Genomic DNA, 24,056 nt, shown 5'->3' with positions numbered 1-24,056 from the left:
TATCTCAACAACCCCTGAAAGGGGTTGAAATAATTAATCTTCAGAATGATGATTCCCCCAAAATAAGAAAGATAGACATACATTTTAAATAAATTTCCACTAAACATGGCCAAAATCTTACAAGTTTGATACTTAACAGAGTGACTACATCTTTATTGGGCCTCTACCCCATTCTAGGCTAGGTACTAGGAAAACACAAAAATATCTAATACATCATCTCTGTCCTCAAACTTTTCATCATTCAATAGGTTAGACATGAGTGTAAATGGAATGATGTAGCTACAGAAATTAAAGTAATAAATCATGGAGGCCAGAGAAAACTACAAATAATTATAACTGACGAAAAACAGAACATCCTCATGGCACTCTGACAGGTAGAGAATGGGCATAACGTATTAGAAGAAAAATGAATTCAGGCAAAGGCACTGAGCAGGAAAATACAGTTCTGAGAAGTAAGGTGAGGAATTTAGGGTACATTCGGGGTTAGGGATGACAGCAGTAAAAATTAAAGCTGTAAAGATACTCAGGATTTGCTCATGAAGGGATCTGAATGACATTCAAAGGCATTTGAGTTTTCAGTGTGCAAGAGAGTTCTCCAGAAAGCTGGTGCTTATGGGGCACACCTGAATCCCCCCAAAATGCTGAGTAATGGCCAAAACTAAAAGATTCAGAACAAATACAGATTACTGAGATTCCTAAAATAAATATATATTCTTAATACAAATAAGCAAAAAGAACCAAAGCCTAAAGCAGAAAGCAGTTTGTAAGCTCATTTCTTATGTAATCAAAGTATTAATTTACTGAACCTGGGAACTGAAAAGACTCACATGTGTCCTGTGATTTTATTCCAAGCAAGTTGAAGCACTTCCTACACATGTTATTTAGCAGTGCCTCATTTCAACCCCGAAAGGCAAGAACAAGTAGGCTACAGTATTATTAGCCTCTTTTTATTATGGGGAAACTGAGGAACGAAAATAAATTACAGTATGTCACAAAGTAAGCCATATTACTTTCTAGTACTTTAATTAAAGGCTACAAGGCCACATTTAATCCTTTTTTCTTCCCATCATTTTAATACTAAACCCACCTTTTACTGTTGTCTTAAAAGGAGTGGAGGGGAGGGAACGTCTAAACTTTAAGATCATTCTCCCAACTTTGTATTGTCACCAAAAAAAAAAATTATAAGTTTTTAAATGTTAGTTTTGAAATTATGATATACACAAGAACTGGAAAGCGTAAACAGTAATCCAACCTCCTAAAACCTAGACATTTGTAAACAGCAGGACAGGTCAGGAATCCTAAGTCCAGCTTTTACTTTGGATATCTGACAGGCTCAGTGGAATACTGGAGATTTGTGTCTATAAAACAAGACTTTACAGGTCTCTGAAGGAAAGGTGCTCTAAGAGGCCCAGAACAATTACTTCCACAACTGCAAACATGAAATCCAATGCTCTCCACGGTCTCTCCCCGCATTGCACCATGCGACTGCTGGTATACCAATGAGGACTGTGCAAGGTCGCCCAACAGTTTCCTTTCGCTTAAAATGCGGTACCACGAGGATGCCCTTGAAGGAGGCCTCCGTAAACACTGAGGGGACCGGATGTGCCCGAGCATTTTCCAAATTTTGGGCTCTCCAGAATCTAGGGCCTGAACCAGAGAATTCTATCGGACACAGAGTTCCTTCTGGTATTTTATTCTTCATGCACACATTGTCGACCCCCTACTCTCAAGTCCCGGGCCTCCCTCCCACTCTCACCGCCGGGTGGGCGTCCCTAGGATCCAGGGAGGCGGGTAAGAGAGGTTAGAGTGTAGGGGTAAGGCTGCAGTCGCGAGGCTGTCCGGCAACGGCCGGGGTCCCGCAGGTCTAGCCCTCGGGCCCGGTCGCCTGGCCCTGACCCGGCAGACGCGCCGCCGCCGCCGCCGCCACCGCCTATCAGCGGAGCTCAGGGGCGGGGCCGGCGGGCTCCGCGGCGGCTCGGCCGGCGGGCGGGGACCGGCGGGGGACCGACCACAGCACAGCTCCAGCGGCCGCGCGCAGACACCCGGCCTGGCTGCCGAGGGCGCCAGCGCGGCCCCGGGGAGCGCGAGGAGCCAGCGAGCGCGCGGCCTGCCGTTGGCGGCCTGGTCCGCTGCGCTCGGCGCCCATCCGCCCCGGAGTCAGGGCCTCAGCCCGCGGGAAGATGGTGTCCTGGATAATTTCCCGAGCCGTGGTGTAAGTGCCGCTCACGGCGCCCAGTTGCGCACGCGAGGCCCAGAGGAGGTGTGGGGAGGGACAGGAGCCAGGAAGAAGGGGAAGGCCCGGGCCTGGGCGGGAGTTGGGTAGTCCGACCTCGGGCCTACCCAGGGATTGGGGGCCCTCGACCTCCTCACCCTGGTTCACGTCGCTGCGGGGCTCCCTGCGGCGGGCGAGGGCCGGGCGCCGGTGGCTGCAGCGGTGGCGGCCCGGCGCGGCTGCGTGCGGATCGGCGCCCCTGCTCTGGCGGCGCTGGGTGGGCAGGCGCGCTGGGCAGGCGGCGCGCGCTCCCTGCTCCCGCTCCCTGCGCTGCGCGGCACCGCCCTGCGGGCCCGGGAGCGGCGCGCCTCGCGGCAGCGTCCTGCGCAAACTCTGCAGACGCCGAGCGCGGGAGGCTCCACGATCCTCCAGAGGATGCGGTGGCGCCGAGCCTTTGTATTCCCGGCTGATGCGTTGCGGTGTCTCTCTTGGCGGCTCTCTGCCGTTCTGTCACGTGTGGTAGGAGGAGAGATTTGTCTAAAAAACAAGACCGCTCCCAGCTCTGGATCCCTGGGTAGGGTCCCAGTTGGCCCACTATTTAGGACTTACAGGGAAAGGAGCCTGCTATTGAAAGGTGATCGCACAGATCCTCTAATTTGGCCCTGTCTTGACGGAAATATTTCCTAAGTGATTCACAGGCTGCAGGTGCCTGTTGCCTTTGTTCATATTATCTGTGCCTTTCATTGTGGTCTTACCAAAAAGAGCTACAAATCCATAGGAAAACAATTCGTGTATTTGCTCTGTAAAGGTATTTGTTTGAATATAGCTTAAACCGATTTTCTTCCATCTTGCCCATATTATTCCCGTCCCCACTTTTAAAAAGTCACCAAGTAAACAACAATGACGTAGTTACATTCAGGGATCCTTGGATTCATTATTCATCTCTGTAGGTAATGTTATCTCAGTACCTTTATTAAATGTATAATGAGCCAGCAAGCTTTTCTGATTAGCCTTATAATTTCGAAAATAAAGAATTGCCACATTTTTTAGTTTGTTTTTCACTAGGCAGGAGCTAAATTTTCCAAGTTTTAATTTTGTTGTAAGTGAATTGCTTAGACCTGTTTAACCTGATTTGCAGTGTATCATTCAAAATTTGTCATTTAATCAAACGTCAAAATTATACCACAGATGCCTTCAGATTGTTTCTTTAGCCTCTTCCAATCTTTTACATAATGTAGGCATACTTTTCTTGACCTAGTAGATGTCTATCAAACACTGTCTGCACCTAGAAAATTAAATGCTCCATTAAGACTATATACCTTGCTTTTTTAACTCTCTAGGTTCCTTTTAACTCTCTAGGTTCCATTGTGGAGCACTTTGACTTCAGCTTGCACTACTCAAATCAGATTTTTGTTTTTGACCATTGAGTAGGAATATGAATATCTTGAGTGCTACCTGTAATACAAAGGTCAGTAATACCTGGTTGGTCTTAGTGGAACTCAAGTTTAAATACCCAGATATCTGCAGTACAGGTCAAAATGTCAAGACTTCTAATAGTTACTCCCAGTTTAACACTTAGTGTTAAACAAGGAAGGGATTATATCTGCTTGGAGAATCATCAAAGAAGGCAAGAGAGATTATATCTGAATTGGGCCTTAAAGAATGAACCTAATCTATACAGCCAAACAAGAAAACAGAAAGGATTTTTGGTAGATCAGATAGAGATATCAATGTGAGCCAAAACCTAGAGCAGGGAAAGCCCAGATTAGTTGGTGCGTGTGAGGGACTGGGGAGAAAGCTAGAAAGGAAAGCTGGGTATTTAGCTTGAAAGCTTGTTTTCAAAGAAGAAGTAATGAATTAAGGCAGTAACAGCTTTACTTTGCAAGATTCTCTGCTGCTGTTGTGTGAATCAGTTGGCAATGCAGAGACCACTTAGGAGGCACCCTCACTGGAGAGGGGATTTAAACCTATAGTACTAAAGCCTACAGAATTTAAGGTCTAAGGCAAAGGAAAAGGTACAAAAACGTGAGGAAGAAAAAAAAAGACAGTAGAAAAATGGATTTAACAAGTTTCAGGAAATTAATTTCATGAGCCATTGAATCATTAGCACATTAAAAGTATAAACATTAAAAACAATATCAGGATCTACACAAACTTGGACATGCTTTTCACACTAGGAGACAGAATTTGCTTACCTTTCTTTAAAGCCACTGAAACATCTGGCTCATCCTGAGCAAGATAAGACAATGCTCTCAATATGAACTTTTGGGAGTATGAACAAGGAACACATGGAGCTTCTATAACCAAAGCTTCCAGTTTGCATGAGTATGTTCTCTGCAGTGTAACACCAGAGCCAAGAGCACTCACGAAATATAAATTATCAAATTGTTTTCCAAAAAGTTGTTTGTTTGTTTGTTTTTTGATACCAGGGGTGGAACCCAGGAGCACTTAACCTTGAGTCACATCCCTAGTCCTTTTTGTTTTTTATGTTGAGATAGGATCTTACTAAGTTACTTAAGGCCTTGCTCAGTTGCTAAGGCTGGCTTTGAACTTGCAATCTTTCTGCCTCAGCATCTCCCAGGATTACAGGTACGTACCACTACTCCCAGCTCCAAAAGGATATTAATATCATACATTGCCATCATATCATCCTTCCTCTCCTTCTCTCATTGCCAACATTGAATCCTACAGTAAATTGTGTTGACTCTACTTTCAAAATAAATTAGTTCCCACTACCTTTACATGTATCACACTAGTCCAAGCCAGCATCATATCTTAAATGTGTTCTTATTATAGCATACCATCCTACCTTTACTTTTGTCCCCTTACAGTTTATTCTTAACAGAGTAACCAACATGATCCCATTGAAACACAAGTCAAAATCTTGTTGCTTCTCTGATCAGAACCCTCAGTTGACTTCCTGCCTCACCCAATAAAGCCAAGTCATTACCATGGACTACAAACAAGGTATAACCTGGACTCCTTCATACCTCAAACCTCATCTTCACATGCCCTCTGCCCTGCTGCCATGGTGTCTGATCTCCACTCTGCCTCTTGCCTGAGAGCCTGGGCATTGCCAGCCCCTCCACCTCAGTACACATCCCCAGATGCCCTCCTGGCTCATTCCCTAACTTTTTTCTGATACAGCTTTATCAGTGAGGTCTTCCTGATCCAAGCACTCCTGCTTTCCCTCCCTGTTGTGTTGTTCTACATAGTATCTGGTACTTTCAAGCATACCATAAACTTTACTTCTTTTGTCAATTATTGTCTGCTTCAACTAGAAAATAATCTCCAAAAGAATAAGTCTTATCTCAAATTTGTTCATTGCACACAGGAAAAGCTCATTGAGTATTTGTTTTTGGAAATTAGAGAATGGAGATAATGAATATGAACTGTGAGTTACAGAAATATTGATGATAAATATTAGAGTCCATGAATTCAAGAGCTTTTTTTTTTTTTTTTTTTAAACCTCCTCTTCCAATGTTTGTTTGACAACTTGTCTTAAGAAAGCTTTGGTAGGGGCTGGGGCAGTGGCTCAGTGGTAGCACATTTGCCTGGCATGTATGAGGCACTGGGTTCCATTCTCAGCACCATGTATAAATAAATAAAATAAAGATCTATCAACAACTTAAAAAAATATTTAAAAAAGAAAGCTATGGTGAATGAATGAATTATTTGGAAAGATAGCTCACAAGGATCTCAGTATTAAGTAAAATAAAAAGTTTTTTTTTTTTTTTTCACTGATGAGCCTCTTTCTAGACATACTTATTCTAGACAGCAAAAAGGAAAAGGCTCTGCATTTGTGCCATTACTGGAAACACAACCTCTTTAAACCTTGGTAACCTAGCTAAAATCATCTGGGGAAGGGGAGTAGATAGGGAAGTAGGATTTGTATACCTTAGCAAATAAAGGAAAGACAATAAAACAGTATGCCTGGAAATGAATGTCCTAGAGCAAGAAAATATGGTGTTTATTTTGATAGTATTAATGAAACAATAATGTATTACTAATTATAATTGTTCAGTAATTTCTATCATTTCTTTATATTTTGGGAGGGTGCTAAAGATTGAACCTAGGGCCTCACACATGCTAAGAATGCACACAATCACTGAGCTATGTTCCCAGATCCCCTAGTAATTTTTAAATTTTTTTTTAACATTTATTTTTTAGTTGTAGTTGGACACAACACCTTTATTTTATTCATTTTTATGTGGTGGTGAGGATCGAACCCAGGGCCTCGCACGTGCCTAGCAAGCGCTCTACCGCTGAGCAACAACCTCAGCCCATAATTTTTAAATCTTTATGGAAGTTTGAGGGCAGTCATAATTCATGAGCAATAATTTTCTATCCTCATATGTGCTTTAAATATTTTAATTAGCTGTATAACCTCTGATAGCTAAAATATCTTCTTTCCATTAGGTTAAGATAGGTTTTTATCTTTGCCATTTTTAATGAGATATATATGTTAATAAATTAAATGTTTATGAGTTTTACCTAAGAATAAGAAATTACCCTAAATTGTTGTAGACACTGAGAACAATAGTAGAAGCAATAATATTTTCAAGAAAATGAAAAGGTTGACATCTTCAAGATTGATGTTGGGAATGCCCAACAGGAAATCATCTTTTCTGTCTTCCTTCACTAGGAAAGAAACACATCCTATACTATTGGGAATTGTTTTCACTGCATAGGTCAGAACTTGCAACAAAATTAGACTTTATTTCAGAAACAATTTGCTTTTATCCACTTTTTGTTTTTAATGGCTGCTGTATTGTATCTTTTCTCACTGAATTTTTAATCCTTTTAGGATGGAGATTTTTATATTCTCTACTTTCAGTATAAACTAAATCGTTTAAATAAATGTTATATTACAATAATAGTGGCATAATTTAAATGTCTTAAATGTACATAATATTATTGTTTTGAAATCACATGGAAAAAATTACTGATTCTCTGTTTATTTTTATGTCATTAATTATGTGCTTGCACTAGACTATCCCTTTCATATATTTCTGAAGTAAAAAAAGCAAAAACAATAAAAATTGTTCTGTTATAAAAGTCTTCATGTTTACAAAGCTAACTTCCATTAAGGGTTTATGTATAATTATCCCTATTACTGAAAGTTAAGTCAGTTCCACTTATGTTTTTATATTTACAACAACAACTGTGACTGAAACTCAGGGAAGATACATAGTCACTAAGGTAACGTGGACAGAGAAAATGGTAGTGGTCAGGATAAGATACTGGATAGTGATTATTTTAAGTAATGAGCAGACCAGCTAATATTAGCATACAAAGCAGCGATTCATAACAATTTTCAAAGTATTTTAAATTTCATTTAAAGATCCTTTTAATATATGTCAATGTTTCTTAACTTCAGCACTATTGATATTTTGGACTGGATAATTATTTGTTATGGGGAGATGTCCTATAAATTGTAGGATATTTAGCAGCATTCCCTGGTCTCTACTCACTGAGCCACAACCCCCAACCCCCCAAAACACATCTACTCACTGGATGCTAGTGGTTAAACCCTATTCCCCAATTATAAGTACCCCCAAAATGTCTCTAGATATTGCCATATGCCTAGTAGGCAAAATTGCCACTGTTTGGAACCACTTGTTAGGTGAAAAGTGAAGAAAAACATACATGGAAGGGAATGACCCTAGAAATTATGCTCTTCAATATGGTCACATGTGGCTATTTAAATGTAAATTAATTAAAATTAAATAAAGTTTAACATTTCTCTGTCACACTAGCCATATTTTAAGTGCTCAGTGGCTACGATAGTGGGCATCCCAGGAATAGAACATTTCCATTGTTACAGAAAGTTGTGTTGGAATGATCTATGAAGTATAGTCTGCTTGACGTTCCCATCAAAAATAGCAGTGTTGTTTTCTGTTTGTTGCTTCTGGATGTTTTATGGGCTAAGTTACAAATTCTGTAATGATATTTGGAAGTTCACAAGTGTCTCAGGATCGCTCTCTCCTAAGAATTTTCTGTATAAAATACTGCTGCTAATTTTTTTAAATACTGCTGTCATAATTTTTTTACTAGTTTAAAAATAATTTCTATTTCAAATATTCACAGTAAAATTTTCAAAATTGATAAAAATTAGTGAACACTCAGAAAATAATTTTTATAATTATATGTTTTATATTTAAGCTTTTATATCCCATATTTCTAAATTTATAAATGAAGTATAACTTACAAGTTATCATTTTTCTCATCCTAGAAACAGGTAAGATATTAGGATTAGGCCTGGAACTGTAACTCAGTGGTGGAACACTTGCCTATATATGAAGGCCAAGGGTTCAATCCACAGCACTGCCTCCCCCACGCACCCCCCCCCCTTTTTTATCATTTTCTCTAGTTTTTCTTTGACTCACAGTAAAGATCAAAATAGAATGGTCTAATCGCTTAGAAAATAATATAAAGAAAACAAGGAAGCTAGAGGATGTAGAACAACAAAGCAGTGGGGGGGGGGCGCTCAGGTGTTGGTGAGGAGACATAGGGAGAAAAGATGGTAGAAATGGGTTCAAATCTATCAATAACAAAAAAATATCAACATATTAATCCCTTGTTAAAAAATAAACTGAGAGGGAAATAACGGGGAGTGATATTGGCCAAATTATTTTGTTATATTGTGTGCAAGGACGATTTGCAACAACCAATCCCATCATCATGTACAACAATAAAAAATGTGGGGGAAAAAAGAATAAAACATAAACTGAAGCATGGGGGGATTGTGAAGAAAGTTCTAAAATGTGATTGAAAGATAAAGACCATACAAGTAAATGTACAGTCAGTGTTAATGTATCAATATTGATGATTATGAGCTCTTCCAAAATAAATCTATGGATTTTACTGTTGTTTTTGTACAACCTGTGTTGCATTAGTCAACTTTCTGTCATAGTGGCAAAATACCTGAGAGGAATCCTCTTACGAGGAGGGATGGTTTATTTTGACTCACAGTTTTGGAGGCTTCAGTCCATAGTCACTTGTCCCTGTTTGGCCAGGGGAAACACAAGAATACTTCATGGTGGGAGCACATAGTAGAAGACATCTGTTCACCTCATGGTGGCTAGGACTAAATACAAAAGAGAGAGAGGAGGGACTGGAGTCTCATCCCCCTTCAGGAGCCCTCCACTGAACTGAAGTCCATTAAACCCCACCTCCAAAAGGTTTCCACCACCCCTCAGTAGCACCACAGGTTGGGGATCAAGCCTTCAACACACGGGCCTTTGGAGAACTTTCAAGATTCAAACTAGCAAAATCTGGTAGGCTAATTATTTGAAGTTCATAGGAAAAAGCAAAAGCCCAGGAATCAAAAAGACAAACTAGGAAACACAGGAAGTGAAGACTTGACCTATTATATATCAAGGTTTATTGTAATGTTGAAGTAATTAAAAAGGTAGTATTTTTGCAGTGATTGACACTAGACTTAATGGTACACAATAAGGAATCCAAAAACTAACCCAGGCATATGTGGAAATCTGATGTGACAAAAGAGGAATTTAAAATCAATGGGAATCTGGGCACAGTGGTGCACGCCTGTTATCCCAGACACTTGGGAGGCTGAGACAGAAGGATTGCAAGTTCAAGATCAACCTCAGCAAATTAATGAGACTCAAATAAAAATAAAAAGTGCTGGAGATAGAATTCAGTAGTAGAGTATCCTTGGTTCAATCCCTGCTACACAAAATCAATCAGTTTAGCTGAGTGTGGTTGCTTGCACCTATAGTTCCAGCTACTTGGGAAGCTGGGAATGAGGCAATTTACTTAAGGCCAGGAGTTCAAGACCAGCCTGGACAGCATAGCAAGACTTTTTCTCAAACAAAACAAAAGCAATAGGCAAGTACAGATAATTTTTAAATAATATTGTGACAACTTGGTTATTTCTCAAAGAAAAGAATTAGCAGCAAGCTGACATTTTAAAATTATATTATCTGCCTAAGCACGAAAACTAAAACATTTCAAGCTCTTAGAAGAAACAGTAGGAAAATATCATGATATAGTAGGGAAGAATTTTTCAGACCCTACAAAAGAGCATAGAGGAAACAATAAATTTGTCTATTTTTTATAGCCTGACATGTATTTGATGCTCATTCTATTAGGCATTATTCTAAGCAGTTAAAACTAATTCATTTTTATTTCACAATAGAGGTGCTGCTCTTATCTCCATTTTACTAGTGAGAAAGCTCCACCTTAGAGATGTGTAATAACTTGCCCAAGATGATCACACAACTACTAAGTAGCAGGGATAAGGGGCAGCTCCAGATCCAGACCTCACATAAAATGTTATGCCACTTTACTATGTTAAAATTATTCCTAGTGTTTTTTAATGTTTGAAGTCAGCTTTATTGAGAGGATTTTTATGTAATAATTTACATGAATTTGGTCAAATGTACATACATTCTTATGTATCATCACCCTAGTAAGATTCAATTTCACTCCATTTCTACTACACTCACCATTCCTGAAAATAACTTTACCTATGGCAGTCTATATGAAAAATACGTAATTATTTTAAATATCATTTTGAGGATATAGAAAATTTTTTAACTAATTAGAAACTCGTTGCTATTTTCTCAGTCTAACTTGGGCAGGGTAGGATGCTGTGATAGGAGAAACTAGCACAAGAATTATGGCCCAATGGTTTACAATGCAGACAGATTTGTAACATAGTTCACAACTTACATAATAATTAGAAGATATTAAAGAATTCTCTAAAAGCAGGAAGGAAAAATGTTAATGTAAAAGAGAAATGGACAAACTAACATGTCATAGAAAGGACACCAATGGCAACTAGATACATAAAAAGCGAGACAAAATTCATTAGTTTTCAGGAAAATGTAAATCAAGACCATATTGAAATTCCATTTCACACCTACTGGATTGCAAAAATTAAGAAGTCTGAAAATACCAAGTGCTGGCAAGGATGTGTAGAACAACCGGATCCTCTTTATAATGCCAGTAGGAGAGTAAAATGCTGGAACTGCTTTGGAAAACAATTTGGCCCTAACTTACAGTGTTAATCATTCACATACCCTATAACCCAGCAATTTCATAACTAGCAATGTACCATGAAAGAAATCTGATACATGCGCCAAGACACATTTGCAAGGATATTTATAGGAATGTTCGTAATGCAAAAGTCTACCAAAAATACAATTTTACATGGACAGGAGAATAAGTAAATGTTGGCATATTTATATAATGAAGTGTTAACAACAAAACCGAGTAAATTACCACTTATAAGCATCAACATGGACAGGTAATAGGGAAATTTAAGTGTCTTAAAGCAAGTCAGATATGATTGCCTATTATATGATACCATTTTAAAGGACCCAGCATAGACAAAACTAAACAATGTATAGTAAAATTGTGTGTGTGTGTATAAAATCTGTTTTTCAGAAAAGAGTGATAATCATAAATTCTAGATTAGAGATTAGTTGTGAAGAGTTGGAAAGGGGTTTGAACAAAGATATTGGTAATATTCTTAAATTTTTGGGTGACAGATTCACAGTGTTCATTTTATTATGCTTAATGACCTAGAAGTATTGTGTCATATATTCTTCTTTATATCAACTATTACATTAAAAACATGTTTAACATTTGAAGTAAGGACCAAGATATTCACAGTATCTAAAGGGACAAGCTATGACAAGCAAGGAGCAGATATCAACAGAAAGGAGATGCTGATGCTGAGCCTGTCCCAGCCCATATGCCTCTTACTGGTGTAGAGGCCAGTTTTAGTGCTGAGCCAGGCCACAGATGGAGGCAGGGAAGGGGCTGCACCTGTCATGATGAATATATGAACAGAAGGCCAGAACCTCTGTGAAATCGCCAAGCAGGATGCCTCTTATTCTTTCTCAGAGCTGATATGAGTCCAATGAGCAATGTCCAACTTAGTTATCCAAGGGATTTTTGAGGTTCTAGAAGTAGATGCATAAATAGCTATTTAACTACTTTCTTTCCGCCCCCCCCCATTTATGTTTGGATGACAGTTATTTTCTTGTATATCCGTTTGATACATGGACTATTGATATAAAAAGTAACTCAGTATCTTTAAAAATGTGTAAATTAATGTGCCTTTGCTATAGCTTCTTCCATTTTAAGATAGTGATAGTGTGGATTTTGAAATACAGAATAATATTCTTCACTCAGAAGCTTTTGTTTTGTATTCTTAATGATATCATTAAGTCTATTGGTCTATTTTGATAGTTTAATAGTAAAAAAAAAATGTTGCATTGCTTGAAACTCTCTAATACCTACATAAGTAATTTAACTTGGGCTGAAGATGCAGCTCAACGATGGAGTGCTTGCCTACTATGTACGAAGGCCTGGGTTTGTACCCCAGCACAAGGGAAAAAAAAAGTAACATCTGTTTTAGACAATTCCCCAAGATTAGTAGTTAGCATTAGCCCTAAAATCTGGGATGGCTCTGAACCTATCAGTGAGAGGTAACCTTTAATACTAACACTTACTACTGATATGTAGTTCTTATTTCTTATGCATACTGAGCATCATTTATACAAAAGAAAGAAATAGTGAGTGGTGTGTGTTCCATGTGATCAGCCTTGTTGTAGGGGGTGATCTGGCTAAGACATCTGTCACTCATTGATAGCCAGGATTTATTTGGCCTGTTTATGCTGTCCCCTTGCCCCCTTATCATTCCACATGCTGTGCTTACTTGGTCAGTAAATGAAATAAAAAGCATCTCAGACCCTCAGGAACATGATTATGAGGCATCAGCTAGTAGATTTGCAGATCTGTCAGTAAAGATTTCTAGTTCAAGAATGCAAAGTAAAAAACTTACTAGATTTAATTTTTTAAAGTTATCTATACCCCTGTACTCCAGTAGTCATCCAGAAATACCAACAGATTGCCAACTTTTTTTTTTTTTTTTTTTTTTTTTTTTTGGCATGAAGAATGTTAGCTTACAAATGCGCACTTAAAACAATGATCACTTTACTTCTAGCCAGATTGTTTTTTCTTGCTTCCTTGAGGAATCGAACTCATGGGCTCCAGCATACTAGGGAAGCACCAAATTCTTGTTTTGCTATGAGTTTGTCAGAGTCTTATGGTTTGCTAACATTTAATCTCTCAAACCAATTCTAAAACTTTCTAATAAACAGATTTTCCAACCTTATTCACGCTTTAAAAAAAATTCTTTTAAGATGGAGTGACCTAAAATTACAGCTTTGGGCCAGAAAAGCTGATTTACAAATGTTGCAAGTTAATGCTTTTGTTTAATTTGAGACATACGGTTGGTAGTATTAACTTTAACCTCTTAAAAATCTTAAAATTATTTTCAGTATTACTGAACACTTGATGAGGTTATCCATTTTCATAGAGCATTTCTGATTCTTCATTTAAAAATAGAGCTCTTGATGGGCACTGTGGCCCGCGCCTGTAGTCCCAGCTACTCAGAAGGCTGTAGTAGGCACCCACAAGTACAAACCAACCTGGGAACATAGGGAGACTCCTGTCTCAAAAAGAAAAAAAGTAAAATAGAAAAGAATAGAATTAGAGTTCACAAAGTACTACACCATATTTAAAGTTCTTAAAAACACTTTTAAGCCAGATGCGGTGGCACATACCTGTAAGCCCAGCAACCCTGGAAGCTGCACAAGAGGATCACAAGCTCCAGGCCAGTTGGGTAATTTAGGGAGACCTGTCTCAAATTAAAAAATAGAAAGCCTGGGGATGTAGCTCAGTGGAAAAATACCCCTGGGTTCAATCCCCAGTACCACAAACACACATTCACAACATTTCCAAGACCTCATTCCCAAAGATTGATGGAATTATCTGGGATGGGGCCTGGACATCCTTATTTTTCAAAACCCCTCTGGTGATTGGAATGTACAGTCAGGTTTGAAAACTGTTAAATTAGAAAATATGAAAAACCTAGTGACAATTACTTTGCAAATTAGTAATATTGGAAAGATCGCAGAATTGAACTGCCAAATATTGTTACCATTTTATTTTATTTATGTATTTTTTTACCTTTATCTGTGCTTTATTAGATTTAAGGTAAAAGAAAGCAATGTTTGTGAGTGGCAATACATGCAGTATAGAATCACTTTAGCAGGTACAAATAAAGAAAAAAACAGCAAAATTCTTATTCTGTGAAACTCCTAAGAATGTTCTCTGGAGTCATAGAACAAATATGTTCTTACTTTGGGTCTTAATCTGAAATCCACATTGCTAGTGAATAAAAAATACAAAACAGAAGAACCTTTAATTGTGCTTTCAAAATTTTAAGTGAAACAATGACTTCACAGGAAATCCACTGAGAAATGCTTTTTGAGGCCAAGCATTGTTTCCCCTTAGCTTCCTACAACAATGTATGCACATTAACAATTTCAGTTTACAATCACCGAAGTCCCATCTATACATGAGATTATACCCAGACCACCTAAACTGAAATTCAGATATTTTTAGTTATACCCCAGCTTCACTAGCTAGCTGCTAAAAGTGGTGATGGTGATCTCAGTCACTCAAATTCCTTGGCTATTTTTGAGGATGAAATCCAAAGAATTCTTATGATTCTCTTTGGGTGGGATTAACTCATAGGCATTAGCAGAAGCAGGGCTGTGCAGATCCCGTCTGGCAACACCGGGAGATAACCTTCTGGCAAAGCAGTTTACAGTTAGTTACCTCGCTGAGCAGACACATGAGACATTCCACTTAGGGTTCAGGTCCATGATGCCTGCCACAATGTGGCTACTAGAGGGTCCTTTTCCAGCTTCAGAAACTGAAGCAGAGACTGCTCCATTTACAGAAATTTCATCACAAAAATTCTTAAGCTCAATATTTTAAGATGATGGGTTTCACAAGTCCACAGCCAATACCATCGATCGTCACCCAAAACCTGGAGAGCTGCTCAGTGGTGCTGCACCCACCGGAGGCGCCATGCTTTCCAGACATGCGGCCAATTGTTACCATTTTAAAACAAGGAAACAAAAATTGTATGGTATCTTTAGTTTGGTTCTCAATAATTTGGTAATATTAAAACAAGGGAATTTAAGTTCCTAAAAAATATCTTTTGCTTAGCAAGAAGCTGGTGGTCTATAAAGAAGTACTCTTTCCAGCCGGGTTACGTTTTGCACACCTGGAATCCTAGTGATTTGGGAGGCTGAGGCAGAAGGATTTTGCAAGACCAGTCCCAGCACCTTAGCAGAACATTAAGCAGCTTAGTGAGACCCTGTCTCAAAAAATAAAAAGCTGGGGATGTAGCTCAGTGGCAGTGTGTCCCTGGGTTCAATCCCCAATACCAAAAGAAAAAATGAAGTAATCTTTCCAGACAAATTTGGTCTTTTCAGATGGAATGTGCAAGTATTAGAAGCAAGGAATATAGTAGATGGAATGTCTGGATTTTATTACAACATTCTTTTCAGTACCTCATGAAATTCAACCTGGAAATGGAGTTCATATTCCTAACAAGAACAAAGTGTACCAAACAGCAAAATACCACATTTGTGAGGTGACTTCATAGCACATTTACAGCAGTACATATTTATGCTACCTTAAAGATCATTTGTAAGATTTTTTCAATGTGGAGGCTTATGTTTATTTTAAGGTAAATTCACCAAAATCATTTCATGCTTTTAAAGTATCCACAATGTTAAGACTATAAACTAGTATGTCATATTAAAAAAAAAATAGCAGGAATTAAAACCTAGAAAAGCCCAGGCACCATGGCCCAGGCCTGTAACAGTTACTTGAGAGGCCAAGGCAGGAGGATCCCAAGTTCAAGGCCAGCCCAAGCAACTTAACAAAACCTTGTTTCAAAAATAAAAATAAAATGATAAAAAGGCCTACAGGATGTAATTCAGATGTAGAGTGCCTCTAGGTAATCCCCAGTACTGCAAAAAAGAGAGAAAGAAAGAAAGAAAAAATCTGGAGGGGAGGAGGTGGGTGGGAGGAATGAAGCATCAAGAAAATTTTATCTTCCATAGCAGACAAGCAGATGCTATTTAGAGTTGAAATACCAGTCTTTCATAGTCCTTTTCTTAAAAGCAAAGTATCACATTAGACCCTGACATTTCTACTGTTTAAGTACAGTTTTATTTACTCCTTCAGTTTTACTTATCTGTTAAATTTGAGCAAAAGAGTTTTTAAGTGACTTATGTTTTCAGATCCCACTTTTATATACTCTATTATAATCTTTCTCTGCTAATAAGAGAATTGCATAATCAAATGTTATCATTGATTATTTCTGGACAGAAGAACTGGAAATGAGTCTTAAATGTCTTCTTTATTCTTTCTGATAATGTTTCCATAATAAATAGGAACCCTTTCTAATAAAAATATTTATTTTTTATACAACCAAATGTTTTTTATAAATAACTAAAATATAATTTAAATCAAAAGCAAGTTTTAATTTACTTTCCCTCAAAATAACAAATGCCTGTATTTTATAATCTGACTTTTCATACCAACCATCTTTAAGAACTGGTCATAGGATGGCTACTGTGTCTACAGTAGACTGAAGTATTAGCACATGTGGATAACTGTATAACTTTAAACTCATTAAGTTTTTTTGTGGGGAGAAGGGTGTGATTGCTACTTTTCCAGTGATTAGATGGCTCTGGATTTGCCATAGAGCCCTAGAGTTTGCTTATAAGTATAATAAATTTTTCTCAAATAGATGAAAATGAGACTATATAAAGAATAAATTGTCTACTCTATATAAGAACAAAGATGGAATAAGCAGTGTTTATTAGCTAGAGAAGTACACTTACCAGTATATTACTCACTTAGCAGAAATCAGTGGTCTTTATTCTAAAATATTTATTATATCTACAGAAATATATTTAAAAGGTTAAACAAGGGAAACAATTGGGTTCTTGGTTTATTGTTTTAAGTTCAGCCAGTAGTATTTTACATGAGCTTTGTTTTTAAGACCTTATTATAAAGATCTCAATAAAATATAGGTGTTATTTTTTACCGGAAATGGCAATGCCTGTAGCAGAAGGGTAAAAACAGTATTCAATTTCTTCTTCAAGCCAACTTTGAAACTGTTTTTATGAAATTATAGGATTTTCATTATTTCAATTTTCTGCATGAGTGGAAATATCAACATTTTGTCATATTATTTCTAGTTTACAGAATTCAGAGTTTCATAAAATGCAATCATATATCATTGTCCTAGTTAGAGTCAGTACAAGTAGCATTACTGCTTAGTAGTTTGGCTTTATTCCACTCTAAAATTCCATCTCTAAAGAACACTTCTGTGTCTTCTCTCTCTCTCTCTCTCTCTCTCTCTCTCTCTCTCTCTCTCTCTCTCTCTCTCTCTTTGGTAGTGGTTCTGGGGATTGAATCCAAGGACTTTTGCATGCTAGGCAAGCACTCTACCAACTGAGCTATATCCCTCAGCACTCAGTTCTGTTCTTGATGAACTCACAGGTTACTGAAAAGCACAAATGCAATACTCCCCATGAATATCCTTTACACCCATATGACCTATATGGAAATATGTTTCTATCCTTCCTATTTTTTTAAAACTGTCCATTTGCCTGATGGCAGACACTAATCAGTATTACAGACATGGCAACCACTTTGTAAGAATGTTCTTTATAATTCTGTATAAAGAAATGAAAGATGAGGAAAAAGAGACTTCTGAAAGTTTTAGTGTTTCATTTCTTAATAGCCTTTAGGTGCCAACTTATGGATCTTAAGGGGACTTTAACTCATCCTGAATCTAATAGATTAAGAAACCTAACCTGCCTGTCTTAGGTAGGATCTCACTTCAGTCTATCTTTCTGGGCACAGTCAAGATGCAGGATGCCATGAATATCCTCATGGTCATGACCTGCAGCCCTGCAGTCCTCTCCTGTCGCTGTTGGTTGTGCCATACTGTTATCACTTTCTTCCATTCCATATTATACCTACCAGTGCTCCTTACCAGTCATTCACCAAATAACATTGATTCATCTTTGGTAATCTCAGGAGTTTTTTTTACTTTTTGCTATGCTAGGACTTTGTGCGCACTGGGAAAAAGCACTCTACTACTGGGGATTGGAACAACACTCTGTTATTTGTTTGTTTGTTGAGGAATTAACCTACTTTTATTTTTCTTTTTTCCACATTTTTTATTGGTGCATTTTAGTTGTACATAATGGTTGAATTTCTTGTTACATATTCATATATGCACATAATAAAACAATATAATTTAGCCAATATAACTCCCCAGCACTTCTGCCCTCTTCCTACCGTCTAATCCTTGTCCTCTGTTGATCTCCCTTTGATTTTCATGAGATCTCCACTTCCCCACCTTTCTTTTACTTTTTCCTCTCTAGGTTCCACATCTGAGAGAAAACATATGACCCTTGGCCTTATGTTTGGCGTGTTTCTCTTAATATAATGGTCTCAAGTTTCATTCATTTTCCTGCAGATGACATAATTTAATTTTTCTTTATGGCTGAATAAAATGCCATACTGTATATATACCATGTTTTCTTTATCCGATCATTCATTCATGGACATCTAGATTGATTCTATAGCTATTGTGAATTGTGGTGCTATAAACTTGGGTATGCATGTATCTCTATAGTATGGTGATTTTAATTCTTTAGAATAAATACTGAGTAGTGAGTTGTATAGCTGGTTCATATGGTGGTTCCATGCCTAGTCTTTTTTTTTTTTTTTTTTTTTTTGGTACTTTGAATTAAACTCTGGGACACTTGACCACTGAGCCACATCCCCAGCCCAGTTTTCTATTTTATTAGAGACAGGGTTTCACTGAGTTGCTTAGTGCCTCACTTTTGCTGAGGCTGGCTTTGAACTTGCCATCCTCCTGTCTCAGCCTCCCAAGCCCCTGGGATTACAAGTGTGTGCCACCCGGTCCGATCCCCATGCCTAGTCTTTTGAGGAACCTCCATACTGATTTCTGGAGTGGTTGTACTAACTTACAATCCCACCAACAGTATAGAAGTGTTCCTTTATCTCCACATCCTCTCCACAATTTATTATTGTTTGTATTCTTTATGACTGCCATTCCAACTGGAATGACATGAAATTTCAGTAGTTTTCATTTTCATTTCCCTAATTGCTATATAACTGAACTTTCTGCATATGTTTGTTGGCCATTTACATTTCTTCTTTAAAGAAGTGTCTGTTTAATTCATTTTTCCATTTGTTAATTGGGTTATTTATTTTTTGATGTTAAGTTTTTGAGTTCTTTATATGTTCTAGATATTAATCCTCTGTCAGAAGAGTAGCTAGCAGGGGCTAGGGATATGGTAGAGCATTTTCCTAGCATGCGCAAGGCCCTGGGTTCAATGTTCAGAGCGCTACGCGCGTGCGCACACACACACACATAGCTAGCAAAGATTTTCTCCTACTCTGTAGCATTTCTTTTCATATTCCCATTGTTTCCTTTGCTATACAGAAGCTTTTTAATTTAATAAGTTAATGCCATTTCATTTATTAACTCTTGGTATTTTGTCCTGAACTTTATTGAGAAACTTGTTGCCTGTTCCAATATGCTAGAGTGTTGACTATGTTTTCCTCTGGAATTGCATAGTTTCTGGTCTAATTCCTAGTTAATTTTTGTGCAGAGTGAGAGATAGGGTCTTATTTCATTCTTGTTCGAATGTATAGACAGTTTTCCCAGCACCACTTGTTAAAGGCTGCCTTCTCCAATGAATGTTTTTGGACCCTTTGTCCAGAATCTGTAAATGTTTGGGTTTGGCTCTGTGGCTTCTATTCTACCCCATTGGTCTATGTGCTTGTTTTTATGCCAGTGCTATGCAGTTTTTGTTACTATAGCTGTGTAGTATAATTTAAAGTCTAATATTGTGATGCCTCCAGCATTTTTTTTCTTCTTCTTAGTATTGCTTTAGCTATACTGGGCCTTTTATTCTTTCAAATTAATTTTAGGACTGTTTTATCTAGTTCTGTGAAGAATGTCAATTTTATTTTAATGGGAATTGTACTGAATTTGTATAGTGCTTTTGGCAGTATGGCTATTTTAACAATATTAATTCTGTCCATCCATGAAGATGGGAGGTCTTTCCATCTTCTTAGGTCTTCTTTAATTTATTTCTTCATTGTTCTATAGTTTGTTGTTGTTGTTGTTGTTGTTGTTATTCTTAAGTTTTAGGTGGACACAATATCTTTATTTTACATTTATGTGGTGCTGAGAATTGAACCCAGTGCCTTGTGCATGCTAGGCAAGCACTCTACCACTGAGCCACAACCCCAGCCCTTGTTTGTTTTTGAGGCTATTGTGAATGGAATTGTTTTCCTGGGTTTCTTTCTCAGCAGATTTATTGCTGATATATAGGAAAGCTATTGATTTTTGTATGTTGATTTTATAATCTGCTACTTTACTGAATTTATTTATTAGCTCTAGCCGTCTTTTGGTGGAGTTTTTTGGATCTTTAAAGTATAGGATCATATCATTTGCAAATAGTAACAATTGGACTTCTTCCTTTCTTATTTTCATCTCTTTTATTTCCTTCTCTTGCCTAATTGCTTTATAGAGTGTCTAGCACTATATTAAACAGAAGTGAGAGTGAATATCCTTGTCTTGTTCCAGATTTTAAAGAAAATGCTTTCACGTTTTCCACATTTACTACAAGGTCAGCTTTAGGTTTTTCATATGTAGCCTTTATGATATTGAGGTAGGTTCCTTCTATCCTAGTTTCTTCAGTGTTTTAATCATGAATGGGTGCTGAATCTTGTTGATGGTCTTCTCTGCCTCCTTTAAAATGACTAAGTGATTTTTGTCCTTAATTTTATTTATGTGATGAACTACATTTATTGATTTGTGTTTGTTAAGCCATCCTTGCATCTCTGGGATAAAACCAACTTGGTCATGATGGACAATCTTCTTAATATGTTGTTGACTACTTTGCTAATATTTTATCTGATATTACTTTTAAAGCTATTTTGTGCATTAGAAGAATTCTGGTGCATTAAATAAATAATAAATACAGTATAAATAAATTTGCAGATATAAATTTAGTAATAGAGTAACAAAATGTGCAGGTATAGTGAAGAATTTGAACCAACAGTTTGGTGCTTTTTGTTTTGTTTTCTCACTTGCAAATCATGCTTTTTTCCCTTTTTTGCTCTCTTTCTCATAAAATGACAGAAACTCTAAAGATGGTTTGATTAACTTGTTTGTATTTCATCAGTAAGAAAGAAAAACATTTTTAGGAAAGAGGAAAACAGGTAATTGTCAGTCCTTAGATGCTCATGACTCATAGGACTAAAGGTAGCTAAGTTTGAACTTACTAAAAAGGGACTTTGATTGTTAAAGAGTAAATCTCTTAAGAAGAAATCTTAAAAGGTTTAAATATTTGGAAGGGGAGAGAACATATTCACAAGAAGTGAGCTTTTCTCTTAATTTTTTAAAATAGATTTTTTAGTTGTAGATGGACACAATAACTTTATTTATTTATTTATTTTCATGTAGTGCTGAGGATTGAACCCAGTGCCTCACATGTGCCAAGCAGGCACTCTACCACTGAGCCACAACCCCAACTCTAGAAGTGAGCTTTTCTGAGTGACAAATAGGGATACAATTTATTGTGATACCATTTTTATGACACTTGGCCGGGGGGGGGGGGGGTGTCTTCATTTTGTGAATCCTGTTTCTGTGTGGCTGGTGTGTCCGTGTGTGTGTGTGTGTTTCTAAAGGAAATTGTTGGAATTTGTCCAACTTCAATTATATGTCCTTTCCCTATACCCTGAGAAAAGCTATATAGTGTTTAAAGTTCAGTGTGTTGTTATGGAAACTAATTGAAAAAGGAAAATAAAGTAAAGGTAACTCTTAGGCCATAAACCAATAAGAAAAACATTCTGTGAAAAGAATTATTTTAATGAAGCAAAGACATTTTAAAGAAAAGTAGCTTATCTTCACAAAATAAATGATGAATCAGAAAGGAGGAAGATGACTATCAATTCAAATAAATATAATATTGGGAAACATGACCATTTTTTTTGTATGTAAATTGACAGTGAGACTCCTGTTACTAAAGGAAATTAGACTTGTTACTACTTTTTCAACTGCATTGTTTATTAAGTTATGATAAAAGAACATCATTGTGTTTCTTAAATTGAAAATTAAAATTGCTAATACATGCATTTAAGAAATTATTAACTTGACCCACACACCATAAATGCTGCTGCTGTCATAATTTTCTACTGCTAAAAGGCCACTGCATTCTTCAGAGGCCATAAAAGAAAGTCATAGAACCCTTAGATTGGATATTTAGCATTTGGTCAATTTCTTGGGTCATTTTTTCATTTTCTGACCCCAGCTTAGGCTATATTTGTATATTAGATTATATGTACAAAAGGCTCAGTTATGCTTTTCTATCTTATTTCTTCTACAAATATTTATTGATGGGAAAGTCCATGAACACAACATTGATGATAATAATACTAGTAATACTTACAGAATGTGTACCATGTGCCTGGCCTTGTTACATGGTTTAACTCATTTAATACTTACAACAAAGTAGACACCAATATCATTGTATTTTACAGAAAAACAAACGACACAGAAAGGTCAATGACTTTGTTCAAAGTTACACTGCTGCTTCAAGTATGAACAACATGTTATGACAACCAGGAGGAGAAGCTCCCCACTGAGAGGAAGCAAGGATATCTTCCCAGATATAATGACTTTTTAAATTCCATTGCTAACTTATCTTCCCTGAGAAGAGGTCATAGTCAGAGGGAACAAAATATGCCAAGGCATAGAAAAATAATAGGACTCTTGAGAAACATCAAATAGTTCAATGTCATAAGATGAGATTAGAGAAATCAGAAGAGTTCAATCAATTAGGCCTAGTTTTGCAAAACCTGATAAGGAGGTTTTTCTTTATTGAAAAGGTGAGTCTAGGGAAAGTGAATGAAGGCAGATAGTTCCTATGAAAAATAAGAAGGCTGAGAATCAAGGCTGAAGTGTTTAGGACATGGGCAAAGAAATGAAAGAATTTGACAGAACTTGGTGATTGTGTGTGAGGAGAAGGAGGAAGGAATTTCAGATTTCTGGCTTGGTGATTCAACTGAGTGGGAGGTGTCACCATTTTGAGAGATGGGAAACATGAGAAGAACAGGTTTACAGATGGAATGGTAAGCTTTAAGCAATGAAAACTGCCAAGGTCTAATGGGGAAGAGTGGTGATGGAAACATGTTAGCCAGAGAAGGAGCACAGAGATTTATGGGATGTTATGGTGATGTCCTAATCTCAGTTTGTATGGTACGTTCATATGTTTGTTTGTTTTCTTGTCGGCCCTTATAACTTGCATACATTTATTACATATATTTTCTTTTCTTTTTGATACTAGAGATTGAACCCAGGGATACTATTACCACTGAGTTACATTCTTGGCCCTTTTTTATTTTGTATTTAGAGACAGGGGTTTTCTAAGTTGGTTAAAGCCTTACTAAATTGCTGGCCCTAGCCTTGAACTTGCAATCCTCCTGCATCACTGGGATTACAGGTGTGTGCCACCACATCCTGTATACATATATTTTCTAGTATAGATCATATATAATGTAGTAAACTTTAAAAGTAACATTTGATAAATCTGCTATTGAAAAAATTTGCCCTAATACCTGAAGATTTTGAGAAAATGTCCCAATTCTCCCTATCCTATGTATGAATTAGGGATTAAATGTCACTTAAGCAAATACCATTTGACTTACACAGTTCTGCTCCACAATTGAAAATGAAAAACAAACAAACAAAATAACTGAGATTTATCATGAGCAGAAAGGGCTCTCATCTCCCAGTTTGTGGTATTTATTTATCATGTGTTCAATTAATTTCTATAGCTGTCTTATTTTTGGCAAATACAAGGAAGACAGAATG

At 37.3% G+C, this 24,056-nt stretch overlaps 1 protein-coding gene across 1 annotated transcript in view; it reads left to right on the top strand.

Annotated features, from left to right (window-relative positions):
• The first annotated feature begins 1,986 nt into the window (after window positions 1-1,986).
• Window positions 1,987-24,056, top strand: part of Reep3 (receptor accessory protein 3) — a 91,642-nt gene continuing 69,572 nt past the window's right edge. Inside the window, exon 1 of the mRNA XM_027931329.2 lies at window positions 1,987-2,212. Coding sequence (XP_027787130.2) covers window positions 2,181-2,212 — 32 coding nt within the window. The 5' untranslated portion in view covers window positions 1,987-2,180. The remainder of the gene's footprint in view (window positions 2,213-24,056) is intronic.

This window comes from Marmota flaviventris, chromosome 4 (assembly GCF_047511675.1).
Source record: "Marmota flaviventris isolate mMarFla1 chromosome 4, mMarFla1.hap1, whole genome shotgun sequence".
In the NCBI taxonomy this organism is placed as follows: Eukaryota; Metazoa; Chordata; class Mammalia; order Rodentia; family Sciuridae; genus Marmota; species Marmota flaviventris.
This window is presented reverse-complemented; position numbering and strand designations above follow the sequence as displayed.